The sequence below is a fragment of the Bactrocera oleae genome, chromosome 2 (genome assembly GCF_042242935.1).
Source record: "Bactrocera oleae isolate idBacOlea1 chromosome 2, idBacOlea1, whole genome shotgun sequence".
NCBI lineage: Eukaryota > Metazoa > Arthropoda > Insecta > Diptera > Tephritidae > Bactrocera > Bactrocera oleae.
Window position 1 is genome coordinate 3,789,068 of NC_091536.1, and position 17,335 is coordinate 3,806,402.

The following is a 17,335-nucleotide window of genomic DNA, read 5'->3' on the forward strand; positions in this document are numbered from 1 at the left end:
GTTGTTTTTTTTTATAGTTTTTATTATTTTTCTCATCTCAATCTTATTTCATTTACGAATTTTTATCAAAAAGGAGTTCTATTTATGTCTGTATATAGTAGTTATATAACGTTACGGACTATGGTTGTACATATATATGTATGTATGCAGATATTATATAATGTATATGTATATAAGTATATGTGTGTGTGGACTTGTCTTCCCTTGAAATTTTACGCATTACATTGCATTACTTTACATTACATTAATTATTACAACTGTTATTCAATGCGTTGGAGGAGTTTTATATATGCTTTTTACGGTATATAACTGTAACTTAATGCTTAATTTAGGTCAGTAGTTGGTTACTTGCGCTATATGTTTGTTCATATGTAATCGTATTGATTAGATTGGTTTTGAATAAAAAAAAACCCGCAGCCAATATTCTATTTGTTTTAATATTTATGTTATAACTGTATTTATGTATTTATTAGGCTTATTGTAAGTTCTGTGCTAATTCGTTAAGTTACTAAGCGATTTTTAATTGATTTATTGGTTTTGCGGATGACGACACTGCCATTTGTCGGCAGGCTTTCTTTGTAGCTATACATAACTACGTGTGTTTGTATGCATGTATGCAACTTGAGTTACGCTTTATTGCTGTATATATGTATTATTGATTGGTGTTTAGCTGTTCGGTTATTACATTAAATGATTTACGATTTTCATTTAGACTTAAGTTGCTGCTCACTGTTTGTTTAAATTATTTTGCGAAATTTCATTTGGCTTCACACTGGTTTGTTGTTGTATGCGTACTGGTTCTGTAGAGTGTTTTGAATTGTTTAAAAATCCTTTTCTTGACAATGCGTTTCTTTTTTTGTTTATTTCTTCCGACATTTCTGTTTGACAATTTGGCAAGTTAAACGCCGAATTGTTACATATACACATCCTCACTTTTATATACATATATAGTAAAGATATATATATATATATATATGTATGTATGTATATAATTTGTTTGATGTATAAGCAATGTATACATTGTTTTATCTAACGGTAGTTGCATGTATATGGATATAAGAATAGTATAATATAATTCATTTAATTTTCAGCATTTCTTGTTTTCTTTACTTTTTTGTGTATTTCTTTTATTGGTCATTTACAAATAAGCCTGAGGCACAAACACATAATTTCCTTCCACATACCTTTTTTTGCTTAATTATACTTTAGACTGCTTTATTAATTGTTGTTGTTTTCCCTTTTATTTTGTTGTTGTAATAAGTAAAGAAAAAAGTGTTTTACTTAAGTATAGTGCTGCTTCTGCGAATTATATTTGTTATAAATAAATTACAAATCGTTCAAAGGAAATATGTTTGTGAAAAATGGTTTTAATTGAGTTTACTTTTTATGTTATGTTTTTTTATTAATTTTATAAATAAATTACAAATCGTTCAAAGGAAATATGTTTGTGAAAAATGGTTTTAATTGAGTTTACTTTTTCTTTATTGTTTTACAACATCTTAACGGTTAAAGTATTTATATCGGCATCTGCTCGTATGCATTGTATACATTCAAACACATTTCATAACAATAAATTTTGCTCACAAATACAAATAACAACAAATCTTCGAAAGCGTAATTTCTTCAAAGTGTCAATTTCTTAGCGAAAACAAATATTTTTGTCACAAATTGGGCAACAAAAATAATTTTTTTTTTAATTTTTGCATACAATAATATTTTATTTTATAAAACTAATGCTTACGTATATTCATAATATTTGTAAATTGTGTCAGTTTTTATTTAAAGTATTTTGTATTCATAGGTGACTTACATAATTAAAAGAGAGAGGAAGAGAGAGTAAATAAAACAACAAATAGCCAAACAAAATCACTTAGCATTATACACACATTAAAGAGGTTAAGAAGACAATAATCCACTTATTGCATAATAAGACACAGAAAAAATATACAATATTTAATATAATAAAATTACAGAAAAGCAAAGTTAGCAAAAAAAAAAATAATAATAATTTACCGTTTGTATTACATAGCATATATATTGAAAATATTTTTTTAAAATTTAAGAATTGTTACAACCGAAACCTTTAAATCAGTTTACATATGCATACAGGGTGGCGCTTGCGGAACTTACAATCGAAATGAAGATATTTAATTTTTTTTAAATATATTTATTACTTTTTAATTTATATGCATATTAAGCATTGTGCATGCTAGTTAAATGACTATGATAAATGATTCTCAGATGACTTGCAATGTTTTAAACTTTGTTTGGAAGCTGTTGGCTAGCTTAAGGGAGCACCAAAGCTTGTTTTTGTAAGCTTCGAAGCTTGTGTTAGTAAACTTGAAATCTCCGATATTAATTTTCAAAATATATCGCACAAATTAATAAAACCAATAGTTAAAACCCGATTAAGCAGCAGTTTTTTGAAAACTTAGTAGAACTTAAAGCTTTTAAAGTTTTCGAAAGTGCTTTTGAAACCTTAATTTAAAAAAGAATTCATTACAACTATTTTTCGCTATCACAATGTCGCTACATGCAACCAAAGCTTTTTTAGTCAATACAAAATTACTTTGTAATTTTTATAAAAAGCGTTTTCTAAACTTTCAAAGCTATTTACAACTTTAAGGGGTCATCCCGTATGACGGTTGCAAAAAAATCGATTTTCTTATTTTTGCTTTTTTTTTCGCATAAATCCAATCTAGAGCATTCATAGAATGTGCTGGTAAAGTAATTTTCCGAAATTGAATGTAGCTGGAAAGTTACAGGAGTGAAAAAGGAAGGTCTTTACAGCGCGTAGCCGACTGTTAGACGTGGCGAGACCACGTGTTTTAAACTAGCGTCCACGATTTATTAAAACGGTTCCATTGATTGCTAATGGTAGTTTTATGACACATGTGTCTATCGCCAGAACAAGGATTTTTAAAAAATTTGGAACCGTTTTTTCATAAAAAAAATAGTCGGAAAAAATCATACAATTTTTTATTTTAATGTTTATTAAAGCATTTAAAAATAGTAATCTTCAATTTTTTTAAAAGAGCCTAGTTCCGGCGACAGATTAATATGCAATTTGTTTTTTTGATTTTTGCCAGTCTGCTGGAATCATGGACGCGGTTTGTCCACCTTTTTTCTACATGGGTGCTATTGGAGCGATAAACCTCGCAATTAACAAAATATTTTTACTTAAAAAAGTTTAAAATTACAGCTAAAGGCTTAATAAATATATAGTAAAAATTTAGAAGCTCTGTGTTTTCTCATTTCTCTTTAAAAAAAACAAAACCTTCTCTCAAGCTTTCGCACGGAATCAGTTTGAAACATGAAAGAGCTAAATATTTGTTTGGAATTTATCCATTCATAAGTAAGTTGTAGACGATATTCAACTTTGCGGCAAAGCCTTAAATATGTATTGTAGCTTTCGGAAGCTTTGCGAAGAAGTTGTAATCAATTTTTTTTTTTGCTTTCGTTACATAAATAGGTTTAAAAATTAGTTCCAGCAAGCACCAACACAATATACAAATATATGTAAGTTCTAAATTCATGTCCATACTCTTTTGTTTTTTAAGTCTACTTAAGTTTGCAATAGATTGCAAAAATTTACAAGTTTGAAAAAAAGCAAAACCATTTATTATAGCTATTTAGTAAGGGGAAAGTTATAAACAATTCTTCACATATAAACAATATCTTCACAAATGTTCTTATGTCACATGCAAGGCGCTTTTGTATTATTTCTGTTTTTTTAGACACTTTTGTATGCGTTTAAAATGTGCTTACATATATGCACATACTTGCTAATTTATACGTTAAAAGCGTGAAAAAATCTATTTTCAATTGTACAATAAAAATTCGCATTTTCTTATGCCTCTCTACAGGTATACATATAATATATAAATTTTGATCATAAAAGTCCAAATTTCGCTGCCAATATACAGATATTTACTTATATAAATATTACAGTTGTAAAAATTTGATTTTATGTACGTATATGTTCGCTAATTTTCATTAAAAAAATTTATTTTCACATTTTTGGTTTATGTTATGAACTTTTCAGCTTAAAGCTTGTAAAATTGTAGAATAGTTATATACTCTGATTTATATCTAAATTTAATTTAAATTCAATATATTGAACTGCTAACTATATGGGTGTAGAAATTTTCGAAAAATATTTAGGAAAATTAATTCATGCATAGTCAAATCAAAACAAAAAAAAGAAAATACGAACAGGAAATTTTAATTTCAATGTCATTGGCGCGTTGGCCCAAAGCACAGCCTTTTTATTAATTTGACTTTAATGGCTGATTTAAATAAAACTTTTCTCGATTTGCTTGACCGTTCATACTTTAATAACGCAGCAAAGAAATCTTAAGTTATGTCAAAATGAACGCTTTGCTTTCCGTTCTTCTCTCTGATATTTAATATTTAGTCTTTAGTTTTGCTCATTTTAACAGATGCGCTTAACTAAACTGTGTACAAATATGACACATTTTCAAAATGTATTTCCATTAAATTGAAGAATCATAGAAATAAAAACAATAATTAATAAAAATGGCGACTGTTACTTGTCAAAGCATAAAAAAAGAGAGTTTCCCAATATTTTGCTTTGCTTTGGCACTTTTTATCTGAACGAACTCATACAAAATCATACATCGAAATTATCGGTCAAAGCAAAAGCTTAAAGCAAAGCGTATCAAAAGTTGTATGTAAATCAGTCATAAGAAACTTTCCGTCGTTATGTGTACGGTATGTTAAGGCAATCGGTTAAATGAAATCGTTAAAGCATTTAATTATAAATATTTTACAGTTAGCGGCTTTTCGTGCTCTGTGCTACTCATAACTAAAGTATGCTCTTCTTATGGACAACCATGAAGCGCTTAATATTCTTCGTTTTTTGCTCAAATTTCATTGAAAATGCAACGCTACCAACGTACAAAAATATTTGTTTATCTATAGAAAGTTAATGCAGTACTAGTATTGAAGTGTAAATGAATTTTTGCTCAACTGAAATAAAAGTACAAAATATTTTGAAAATTTTCCGTTTTGTACTTTAGCATTTTAAATTGTATTTTTGCAGCCCTTACATTTATAATGTATTCTCATACATTTGTATGTATAACTTTACATAAAACAGTTATGTACTTAATACGACAATTACATTATCCATACATATCCAAATATACAATACAACATTTAACAAACAATTGAATTGTTCATTCCACAAACAAATAATAGTAATAACAAAAATATGGTGATTAAGTTTATAGGATAACAGCACAGTTATATCGAAAAATATAAACATTTGTAGAAGTGTGTAATATTGACACTCTAGTTGAGTGAAAATCGTAACAAATTTCACTCGTGCGGCACTTAATGGCGATTGAAGAGAAAGCTTCGTTGGCTATGGAGACCTATGTACTTGTATTTTCAGCAAAGATATATTGATGTTGTTGCAATTGCACAGATTCGAAATCATTTGATATGAGTTGTCTAACAGTGGTTGTTTTTGATGTAAAAAAAAAAGCTCAATAGGGCTTTGGACTGCACTAATATAAATATAAATTGTTTATTGTTAACTCTCAAAGTTTTTATGCTGCTGTTAAAACTATAAAATATTTTTTGATAGTTTTTAAAGTTGATAATGTGGTACGATGCCACGAAGTTCGAATTTATCAACATTACAACAAACATTTTACAATTTACGGTTACAACCACAATAGTTTAGGACAACCTTACCATACTTTGTTTCACAAACTTGTCGTCTAGAATTTTTTTCAAATCTCGTGTCACGGGCCTAAATATTTTTTCCTTATGTAATTATAATTTTTTGCATATTTCTCTTATGTAGTTAATAGCCACTACAAATACATACATTTTTAGAAACTTCCGAATATTTTTGTATTCGTGTTTTACAAATTTGCTTTTGGATGTAAACAAAAAACAGCTGATGTGCCAGAAGAAGACTATAACGATCAGAACTGGGCAAGTTTTCTAGCATGTGGAATGTTTTCTAGCTTATTTCCAACACACGCGGCCTCATGTGGAACTGACTTTAGCTAAATATTTCCATGGCATGGAAAGGAAAGTAGTGAGGAAGTATTTTTACAACACTAGCACATGTCTTTCAAACTTTAATAAACGAAGCACAACAAAAGCAAAAGCTAAGCTCACAAGTTTTCTTACCAGCAAATATGCAACAACAACATACATGAAATACGTTGATAAAACTCTAAAGCTTACCAACTTGCTCCAACAACAGTCCAACAACAACACTGCTTGGAATCACATTATCTTGTGGTTGAGCTTCATGAGCAAACGACCGCGGACTGGCTGCCGCTGCACTAGCGGATTCTAAAATATGTTTATTGTTAGTGTTGTTGTTTTTGCTATTCATATCATTGCTAGTAGCCAACTCCACTTCCTCTTCATGCGAATTCTACAAATTCCCCAGTAACTCATTCGCTTCGGCAATTATTGAATCAGCATCGGTGACGGTGTGATTGACGAAGACATCGGCGGTTAAGCCGCAACTATCATCAATAAGCGCATCATTATTGCCTGTGAGTCCAGTTAGCGCAGCGCTAAGTCCCTCGCTGGGTGCACCAGCATCGGTCAGGCTGCCGGTATTTGCGCCGCCGCTGATGAGACTATCGATAGTGTTGCCGTTGCTGAGAAATTCGCGCGTAAACTCTATGGGGCTGTAGCGAAAACGTGGTGTCGCCGTTGGTGTTGTTGGCATGGAACGTGACATGTCGTAATTGCTGCTGCAACCACCACCACCGCCACTATTTCCGAATGAGCCGCCACCGTTGTTGCCATACTTGAATACAGTTGTAGTGAATGTGCCACCCATGGTACTGCTAGAAGTTGTGAGCGACGGTGAGAGATTCACTTCATCCTCAAACCGTCGACGTCCGCCATAAAAGTGTGTGGCGAATGGGCTCTGTTGTTGCTGATGTGGCAGCGGCGTGGATGGCACCGAACGCGACATTGTATTACCTGTACAACCCAATATGTTATTGCCACTTCCACCAACACCACCACCGCCCGATATTAGCGCAGCGCTACCGAATGCCATACAAGCGCTGCTGCTATAACCCGATGACGAGCCTGCCGAAGAACAAGTTGTTGTTGTTGTGTTGCTTTGAAAATTGTTTGGGCATTTCATGCGCAAAAAATTTGTATTGAACATTTCTTCCAGGTTATCCAACATCGTGTCCGGATCGTTAGCCAATAAGGCAGCTTCGTCGTCCAGTAATTTGGCGGACATAGTTTGCCTCCCATGCTTACCGTTTAAGGCACCACCACTGTTTTGACTACAACTATTCTCGGAGAAGAACGTCGTTGAGTCAGCGAATTCATGTGGCACCGGTGTTTGTGCAACCGATGTACACGCCGAATAGGGAGCCGCTTGAAAACTACGATTGAAGGCCGGCGAATGTATGCGTTGTAGCTGTGATAGTGGTACCGATTGTGAACGCTGCATCTCATTGGGTGCAGCATTAGTAAGCTCATTCAGTGTTAATTCGTCATAAACCATGCCTCTGTCAACTGACGCGCTAAACATATCCAAATCCAATGAGTTTTGATCGGCGCCCAATAGCTCGGCTGCACTTACGTCTGTGTTAGTGTTTATCTGATTATAGGCTGCAGCTCTTGCAGCATGATTGTTCGATTGTTGGCTTATGTCACCACCGAAAAATGGTGTGCCATATAATTGTTGCTGCTGTTGTTGTTGTTGCTGTTGCAAAACAGATGGACTTGGCGGTGCCGATGCTGAGGTGATTGGTAAGAGTGAGCTATTACCACCGGTTGCGCCGATATTGGCATAGCTCCGACGTCGACGACTGGCGCCAATCATCGGATCACTGGAATCATGCTCCAATGACAACTGCTTTCCTAGTGCAAATGCATCTTTCGGACGTACACGGTGCGCGCTATGACCGGGGCTGACGAAATAGGAGCCACCGCCATTGTCGCCGACCGAGTTGAGCGTGTTCGCCGCATTCAGCGAAATGCTGCTACCATTCAATTTTGTATTGTTACCGTTATTGACAGGATTTTTATTGTTCTGGCTTATCGTGTTAGTGTTGGTATTGGGCGATATTGGAAAGAATATGCAATTTTTGCGTGTCGCAATAACTTCGGCTGCATTTAGCGTGGTGCCACTTAAACTGATTTTACGTTTGTTCAAGTTAGTGTTGCTCTTAGCGTTGTTTGGTGCAAGCGTTAGCTGTGAGTTTTCTTGTCGAACTTGTGTATGAAGTTGTTGTTGTTGTTGTTGTTGTTGCTGATGCTTCTGTGACATGAAAGTGAGAGACGCTGAGGCCGATCCAACAGCCATTGTTGTTGTAGGACTTGTTTTGGACAGCACAGCGTCTGGTGCTGTTTGCTTTTTGGTACCAGCAGCGGCAGTAAAGCCACTATTCGACACTTGTGATGAATAACTACAGTTATCCATGGCATTTAATTGTATGCTCAGTTGTCTGCTGATAGTTTGTGGCGAACATTTCGTTGCCATTGGCTTTGCACGCACTCTTGACGTCGTTGGTGTTGACGTTTTCGTTGTTGGCATCGTTGTTGTTGTGGTTGCCTGTGTCGTGACTGTTGGATGCCTATTTGATTTTACAGCATCTAAGGAATTCAGTTTTTCCTCAGCGTCTCTCGTCTGAAAATATTGAAGCAATTCGGTATCTTGGTCCTCTGGTTCCTCCTCGACCTCGCCAGCTACAAAGTAATCATCTAATTCGTGTTTGTCCATGTTACATATACTAATAACACGTTCGCGTGGCAAACCCAAATTTGCTGACAGATCACCTGCATCCGGATCAGTCAAATTGTTGGCAGCATTTGCAGTGGCTTCAGCTGCCAAAGCGGCCATAATTTGTTGGCGTTTAGCGCGCATTTGTAGCATGTTGCGCGACAAAACCTTGGGTGAAGCAGCGGTGGGTGGATGGGAAGTAGTGCCACTGCTGTCTGCACCTAATAGCGAGCTCGACGGACTAACCGAGGTGTTGCTGCCAATTTGTGCTGGTGGTCCCATTAAATCGCTAGATGTGGAGCCGGCGTCTTGATTGCCTTCCAAGGGTTGAGTGGACGTCACGGCAGACGTGGCAATAACTGATGTGGCAACAGCTGATAAGCTTGTTGGCGAAGGTCCCACCTCTTTAGTAGCTGCAGTTGTTGTAATTATAGGCACGGCATTATTACTTGTTACAGAAGTGGGCGAATTAGCCCAAAACCCTTTGGTTTGTTGTGCTTTTCGTACTTTCTTGCAAAATATATTCGTATTATATTCATCAAAGAATTCTTCCTCTTTAATGACTGCGTTCGGCTCTTGTGCTCCACCTGCTGACATTGCAGCAGATTCAACCGCGCCAAGTTCAATGATTTTTGGTGTTAGATTCTTTACGGCTGTTGTATTAGGAGTTACGCCTGCCAAGGTAGTGCGTAGTGATTGACGTTGTTGTGGTGTTTGAAGCTGTGTGTGAGCCACTCCAAAGGCACTAGGGGCTGGTGGTGCACGTGCCAACACTGTACGTTGCTCAGTTGCCAAATCCATAGGTAACATTTGCTGTTGCTGTTTTTGTTGCAAAAAGCTGTCTGTACCTGTTGCCATTTGCGGCATTTGTGTCGCGGAAGCAGGCAAGTGATGCACTCGTGGCATTGTCGGCGAATCCATCATTTCCTGTTTTATTTGTATGAATTCGCTCATTACAGGCGGCTTAACATCGACTGCTGGCGTATCCGCGGTAGAAAATGTCGTTTGTGGCTGCGCTTGCGCTGTAGTCTGGCTGCAACTGGATTCTGACGAAGACGATCCTTTGCGTTTTTTCTTGCGTCGTTTCTTCAGAGGACCCATGTCCTTAAATAAAATTGTCAATAAAATCATTAAGCACAAGAATATCGAAAAATTACTAAAACTTATTATGTTTGAACTTACCACCATCAAGCGTTTCTCTTTCGGCTCACGCGGTGTGTACTTTTTATGTGTAGTACTGCTTCCAGAGCGTACATTTGATGTGGACAATTGGCTATCGCCGGTTACAGTTTTTATATGGGACGCTAGCTCCCGTGCGCTATCCACTTTCACATTTAACATACTCTCCGCCCAACTGCGTATGGTTTGCCATATCTCCGTATCACCACTGAACGCAGTAGCATTTTCAAATAGGGTGTTGCTGCCACCACCAATCAGGGATGACTCATTGGCGGTAGTTGTATCGAGTAGTGGGAGTTGAGGTGAATCTAATTCGGTGGTTTTACGCATAGCTGCATAGCAGTAGCGAGAATGACCACGTGTACCTAAACGGCGTGGCCGTATGCCGGGGAAAACTTGTTTCATTACCTTACCAAAATCTGCGGTCGAAAGCGGCTTTATGTCCAGACGTTCACAATAAGCTCTGCGAGAGAAAATTATACTTATAGCTTGTAATTCCAAAGCAAATCATCGATCAATGCATCTACTCACATGTAATCATTATATACATCTTGCTTTGGTATGGACACTTTGGGATCATGTTCTAGGTGCGAGCGTACCCAGTTAATTGTGTGATTTATCTCAGAACGTGAACCTAATGGATTTTGGGGATGCCGCAGGGGATCTGAAAATTCAGTGAGATTATATATAGATATTTTATATGATGTTATCGTTTTTTTCCCATATTATTACCTGATTCTGGCGCTTCGCCTGGTAAACGCAAATAAAGCAGTAGTTTTTCCACCGGCTTCAAAGTTGAAACACGATCAACGATTTGTTGTATTTGTTGCTTCGCTAGATCACTGTAAATTAAAAAGAAATATTTATTTGGTTCATAAATAAGTGCATTGAAACTCACCTTACGCCCGACTCTACCATTTCCTGTACACGACGTAAGCGGTCATCATCCGGTATTCTCACTCCAATGCCAGTCAAACGTCCATGCACTGCCGGCATACTGGCGCTGACACTACTATTTGGTGTTGCACTTATCGCATGTAAAACATTCTCACTTATAATGCTGCTAATGGCTCCTGCCCCTGTTGCAGTTCCACTTGTACCACCACAGCTGTTGCTATTACTACCAGTACTAGACATTGGCACGTCGGTTACAAGGTGCCGTGTTGTTTGCTGTTGACTTGTTAAATTTCCTGCGTGGCTGCCTCCACTGCCTATTGCACCGGGTGAATTAATAGCGTTAGATTGACTATTCATTGCAGTCATAATTTTATTCAACTCTAATTGTTGTTGCAAATTTAAATGCGGTGTTAGATGTTCCAATTGTGGTGTTACTGCAAATGGATTTTGCGTTAACACTGAAGTTGCTGCACCTGGCAGTAATGGTGGTGGCACAAAGCCACTTTGTACAGGTACACTGGGAGAAGCGGCAGCTGGCGCAGTTAGAACTGTAGTTGGTGTATGCGTCGGTGAAGGTTGATGTTGCACAAGTTGCGATGGATGCTGGGAATGCTGGTGCGCGAGAGAATGTGATAAATTTGTCGCATCTATTGTAGACTGTTGTATTGGTAGTGGTGGTGGCTGAAAGCGTGCACCGCTGTACGGTGCTATGCCATCTGGATGGGACAGATGTCCAAGCGAAGCAGCAACACTTGCCCCAAAAATACTGCTATGAGCTGGCATTAGCGCCGCTGGATCATATAATCGTTGTTGTTGATGAAGGAGTTGTGTTCCAGATAAAACATTAGTATTAAGTGTTTTTTGTTGTTGTGCAGCAATAGCAGCTGCAGCTGTAACCGTTTTCGTCCACTGCGTTCCATTTTGACCAGCATTCTTGTCGGTCATGTCCACAAAAGTTTATTTGTGAGTTGTTCCGCAGATTGGCGCGTTTGCTGCTTCCACGATATACAGCCTTCGCGACAAATAAAATGCTGTGCACGTCGCCGTTTTAACTCAAGTCGATACAAAAGTGTGAAATATAATTCGGTTGAACTTAACTAAAATTACAATTATAAATAAATATCATCGTTCGACCTTCGGTATAATTTATAAACGGCTGCGTGTACGTTGACAACACTACTGAAGGCGCAGAAGTTTGCTCACTGGCGTTAGCGCTCAGTTCGGAACTGATAAGACAGAGTCGACCGACCTCCACCTCCGCCCGCTACCCGATTCCGCACAAACACAGCAATGTGCACACACACAGGTACACCCTTGCGAAAGGTGTACTGCGGCTGCTTCTATATCTCGACCACTAAACTTTTACTAAAACACCCCCTTCTCTTGAGAGTATTTTTAAAGTTCCAATACACAATATTTCTTGTAACCCCAAGATTTATTGGCCTATGCAGAATGCTGCTTACGATATTGCGGATATCGGTGATGATGATAATAAATGCTACGATACGAAAAACTGATAATTAAACATTTTTTGTCAAATAGCATTCCTAGACGTCACTAGCACTTTGCTGTTATGGATTTGCGTTGAAATATTTTGCACTTTAATTTTAATAGATCAAAATTACATGTTTTTGCACAATCAATTATTTCGCCTTGTACTTGTTGCACATTGGCAAATAACAAAACTAAATTTTAAGTTTCACAGCAATTCGAATAAGAACACTACATTTTTTTAGATTTTCCAACATGAAAAATATTAACTTTTATCTGCGCTCTAAAACGCATGAGTAGTGTTGCCAGTTGAATGATTTTTAAATTATATCGTACGTTGGCAGTAGTGATGCGGAATAACATTGAATCAGAATGCCAAATTTACAAAATGAGTTAAGTATAATTATTTTATTATTACACGACATAAACAAAAACACGATTATTAGGGGGAAAGAAAGAAACTTTGAGCATTAATAAATCTAAAATAAAATATAAGTATTACATAATAAAGAAAAGGTAACTTGCAATAATAATAATAAGTTTCAATGAACTTGATATAATACTTAATTAATTAAGCAATTTAAATTTTTTTAGTTTAGTCAAATCATAGGTTTTGATAATAAAAATAAATATATATGTTAATATAACTTTTATTCATTAAATATAAATTATATAAATTTGCAATGTAAAAAAATTAATTTTATAAATCAATATATTCATAATTGAACACTATTTCCAGTTTCTTTATTGAAAAATCAATATTTTCTCTTTCAAATTATATTATAATGAGTTTGATTCTTTTATAAGAAAGTACATAAGTAAGATTTAAGCTGCACTAAGCATATTACACGCTGGTGTACTCTTCCTATGGTATTTTAAATATTTAAATAAAACTATCAAAAGGAAAAATTTCAAAACATTTTTTAACTACTTTTTTACTTTCTTATATTTTATTGTTGCTTAGTTTTGTGCATAATTCATACAAAAATATTCAAGCAAGCTTACAGTCTCTTAAGAACTACTTAGTTACAACATTTGCAGTTTTTCAGTAGCAAAGTATTCAGATATTTGCATTGTTTATGTTTACGTTTGTGAATTTGTTATTGTGTAAAAACACTTCGACTAAATACTAAATTTATTGTAATTGTAATAATAATAATAATATTAGCAATGTCATGGTTCAGTACTTGCACCACAATCATAATGGAAGTTGAGCTTTATTCAGTCTCAAACGTCTAAGTGTTAGTGGAGTGTAGAAGTATTTTCATTTATTTCCCTCATATATATATTTTTTAATATATAATTATTGTTCTTGTTAAAATATTTGTTCATTAAAACATTAGCGTAAATTTAAGCGAATATAGAATTCAAAAATTCAAACAGTTATTCAGATAGGAGCAAAAGTTTACTCATTGTACTAGTATCGTTTAATGTTTTTATTTTTTTTTTTTATTTTTTTTTTTGTAATTTAATTTACGATAGAAATTGTTTTGTAAAAATGTATTTAAACAGTAGGTATAAAAAATAAAACAAAAATAACTAATTTCATATAAAAGAAATATGCCTTAAATTTAACGGTAGCAACAGCAGCATCAGTGGCGGCAGCGTTGGCTTCAAGCTTTTGATTTTTTGCTTAGATTGTTGTAGTGTTTAATTTGTACACAATCAATTGAGTTGCAACGAAACTTTTGTATACAGTAAGTAAATGCAATCTTCGCTTTCCCTTTCCCACTGCCAATCCATTACTAATATTATTTTATATACATATATTGTAATATGCAACATCTTTCATACGTTTTTACCCATCTGACGTGTATGTGTGTGTGTAACTGTGCGGGAAGCATACTCTAAAACATTACTAGGGGCTCTTCAGTTAGAAAATTTCGATAATTTAGCACTTGTGTCTTGATGAGTAAGTAAGTTTTGAAAAGTTGCTGATTTAAATTGTTATTGTTTATGTTACTGGTGGACGTAGTTAATTTGGCATTCGCTATGGAATGTTTATTTAACCTTTGACTTAACAGGACTAGGGCTCTGATCAGCCTCAGGCAAATCACTTTCTTTCTTCTTTTTCGCTTTCTCCTTTACTGCCCTTGGTTTCTTCGCATGTTGCTGTTGTTGCAGTAGTTTAGCCTCACGTTGTGCTTCGCGAGTAGCACGTAGCTCCTCAGTGGTAAATGAATAAATTAAATAACCCTGCAACACCATTAGGCCAATAAGTGCTCCATTGGCGCGCATCATGTACTCCCCAGGAATACCGTAATATAATACTAGCACCGCAATAACCATTGTAGTAAAGCGAACGAAAACAAACGACGAATTGTTAAAGAAACGGACGCTAACGAATTTCTCCTCACGATCGAAAACACCAATCAGTTGGATTATATGCGACACTATTTCGCCAAGATAATGCAGTGTCAACAAAACCAAAGCAATGCGGTGGAAGCTAAATGTGTACGCCAAGCAGATGGCCGAGAAACCGGATATGGAATGAATTATTATTGCTTGCTGATCCTCTTTCTTAACCTTCTGGAAATAAAGTTCGGGCAGCATGTGCAGATAGTAAGCCATTTGAATAATGAAGAACAGTTTGTGCAGAAACGTCATTGGATGATCGGGATATCCTCCCCACAGCAGCATAAACTTGTTCATATAACCCTCCCGCGATATAATATTTGCACCCATCAGAAACGAGAACACATAGAAGACAATTAGTTGGCCAGATTCATTGAAGCGCGTCAATTTGAATTTGGAAAGATGTAAGCGCTTCGATATTTTGTCTAATATATACTCCTGAATGATGGCGTGCATAATGATGCATGTTAATGTATAAAAGAAGATAGCACAGTAATCCTTAATGCCTGCCACGTAGGTAAATGGCTTACCCTGCGGATTTTCCCGACTAGGTTCCTCACCAGTCACATTGTGATGCAGTGAAATAAAAGCGGTGGCGAAAGGTGAAGTAGATTCATCCATCAATGCCACAACGAATATCATTGCCACGCAGGAAATAATGTCCGCGTGATTTTGTATAACGAATTCATGACTAAAAATTGGTGGATTTTTGCTGCTGGACTTACGTCCCATGCCAGGTTTTATCGCCATGATGAGACCACTTATTAATTGCTTATCGTTGTACCGCACAAAGTATTTTGATAGATTTACCAAAATGATACTCAGTTGCTGATGTGGCTGCGACCGCTGCTACCCAACAATATTTGACGTAAACTATCGCTGACGTTGACGCTGTCTTCGTTTTCTACGCAGCATTGACGTTTCCAATTGTCACTTTCGCAGTTGCTAGCACTTTTGTGTTTGTTTTGTTAATCCCGAAACCGTAAAACGTGTTGCCATACAAATGAAGCATTATTAATATTATAAAAAAGCTAATTCTTAGACGTCACTTCTAATTCACCCGTATATAGATTAAACGCTCTTCGTTTGAAAAAATACCTGGAGAAATAGACAAGCAAGTGGCTACTTACCAAACCAAATGGGGTTAGAATGCCGAAATAACAGCAATTTGTCGAATAAAATCCCTGTTGACTAGGGACGCAACTGATTTAGAGACATGCACTGAACGCTATTCACAGTGGAGCTATTAACACCTCCACTGACGCCCTTTCGGTGAACGAAGAAGAGCGGATGTGCAGCGGGTTCGTTCCGGTTACGTAGACCCGACTGTTATTGGGAACTCTTGCTCAACTTCGGTTACTGTATATTTAGAATCCCCCGACATGCCAAATATATGTCAAATCCATTTGCCCTGATGGAATAAACATGCTGATGCTAAAGCAATTAGCCTCGATGGGAGTAAGTTCCCTAATCAAGGTCTTCAACCTGTCGCTGACCACTCTTCAAATACCCGCTGAGTAGAAAGTCGGAAGAGTGGTCCCACTGCTGAAACCTGCGAAACCCGCCAACTAGTCTTATCGCCCGATAACTCACCTTTCCCCAGTATTGAATACCCTTGAGGCCTTGCTACTCCCGACATTTACTCACCACCTGAGCCTAGCAGACCACTATCATGGCTTCCGAAAAGTGCACAGCACTTAGCGTCATAAATGCCCAGATAGTTCATGGCCTAAACTAGAAGCCACCCTGTCAAAAGTCTTCAACACAGTCAACCCCACAACGCTACCTGGGGACATCGAACAATCCACGCTCCCTCCAGGGTTGAAGCGGTGGACTATGAATTACCTGAGCGGTCGACAATCATCCGTACTGTTTCGAGGTCAAACATCTAAACTAAGAAGAATTAAACAGAGGGTTCCCCAGGGTGGTGTCTGCTCCCCGTTACTGTTTAATTTTTACATATCAGAACTCCCCCAATACATGATATAGACGCCTGGCAATGGAATCCATGGCATGTGTTCAAAAGTCAACCGCTATCGCACCAACCTTTTTTTTTCTTCTCTGCAAGGAGCTTAACACTCTTCCCCCAAAAAATCTACAGCGACTGTATTCACTAATTGGACGAAGGAATACAGACTGGATCTAAACATTACAGTCGATGGCATTACAATTCCGACGGTCAATAATCCTAAGATAACAATAATCCTACAAAATCCGCTTTAGACTCGGACAAAAACCCGCATGGAGACTCGGACCTCGAAAGTATTGGAAGCGTCAACACGACTGAAGAGGAAGTTTTGCTTCGTTCTCCAAAGGGATGCCAACGGTGCTGGTTCGACATTAAAGACTAGGCCCAGGGCAAAACCCAGCAATAAGTGGTTGAAGGCGAAAGCAATATACAAAGTCAAAGTTCATGAGAGACTTAGCTTCAAGTCCAACTGGACGGTGGAAGAAGAGGAGAAGTAAACTTGGCCTAAGGGAAAAGGGGAGGAAGTCGAGCCTATTACGCATCGCGACCGCAATTCTCGTCCAAGGATCCGAAGTTTTGCGAACCGGATGGAGGAAGGGATTGCGGCCGAAAGGCAGCTATTCGCTGACAGCGAAAGAGCCGAAGGTACTCTTTACAAAGAGGTACCAAATCCTGTCATGGAAACTAACAAAGAT

General features: G+C 36.8%; 2 protein-coding genes across 3 annotated transcripts; both read right to left on the reverse strand.

Annotated features, from left to right (window-relative positions):
• LOC106622570 (pneumococcal serine-rich repeat protein) lies at nucleotides 1–12,632 on the reverse strand. 2 transcript variants are annotated; one of them, XM_070107138.1, is made up of 5 exons: nucleotides 10,827–12,631; nucleotides 10,661–10,770; nucleotides 10,460–10,592; nucleotides 9,932–10,391; nucleotides 1–9,853 (listed from the first exon to the last, which is right to left on the reverse strand). In XM_070107138.1, the coding sequence occupies exons 1-5, from the start codon at nucleotides 11,768–11,770 to the stop codon at nucleotides 6,425–6,427; spliced, it is 5,076 nt and encodes a 1,691-aa protein (XP_069963239.1). In that variant the 5' UTR covers nucleotides 11,771–12,631; the 3' UTR covers nucleotides 1–6,424. The 2 variants fall into 2 exon arrangements, with proteins under 2 accessions (XP_069963239.1, XP_069963236.1); XM_070107135.1 differs by having other exon boundaries at nucleotides 1–10,391; nucleotides 10,827–12,632.
• Nucleotides 12,633–13,235: 603 nt separating this feature from the next.
• TRAM (translocating chain-associated membrane protein 1) lies at nucleotides 13,236–15,566 on the reverse strand. The gene has a single exon (XM_014241785.3). The coding sequence runs from the start codon at nucleotides 15,419–15,421 to the stop codon at nucleotides 14,318–14,320; it is 1,104 nt and encodes a 367-aa protein (XP_014097260.1). The 5' UTR covers nucleotides 15,422–15,566; the 3' UTR covers nucleotides 13,236–14,317.
• Between the last annotated feature and the right edge of the window lie 1,769 nt (nucleotides 15,567–17,335).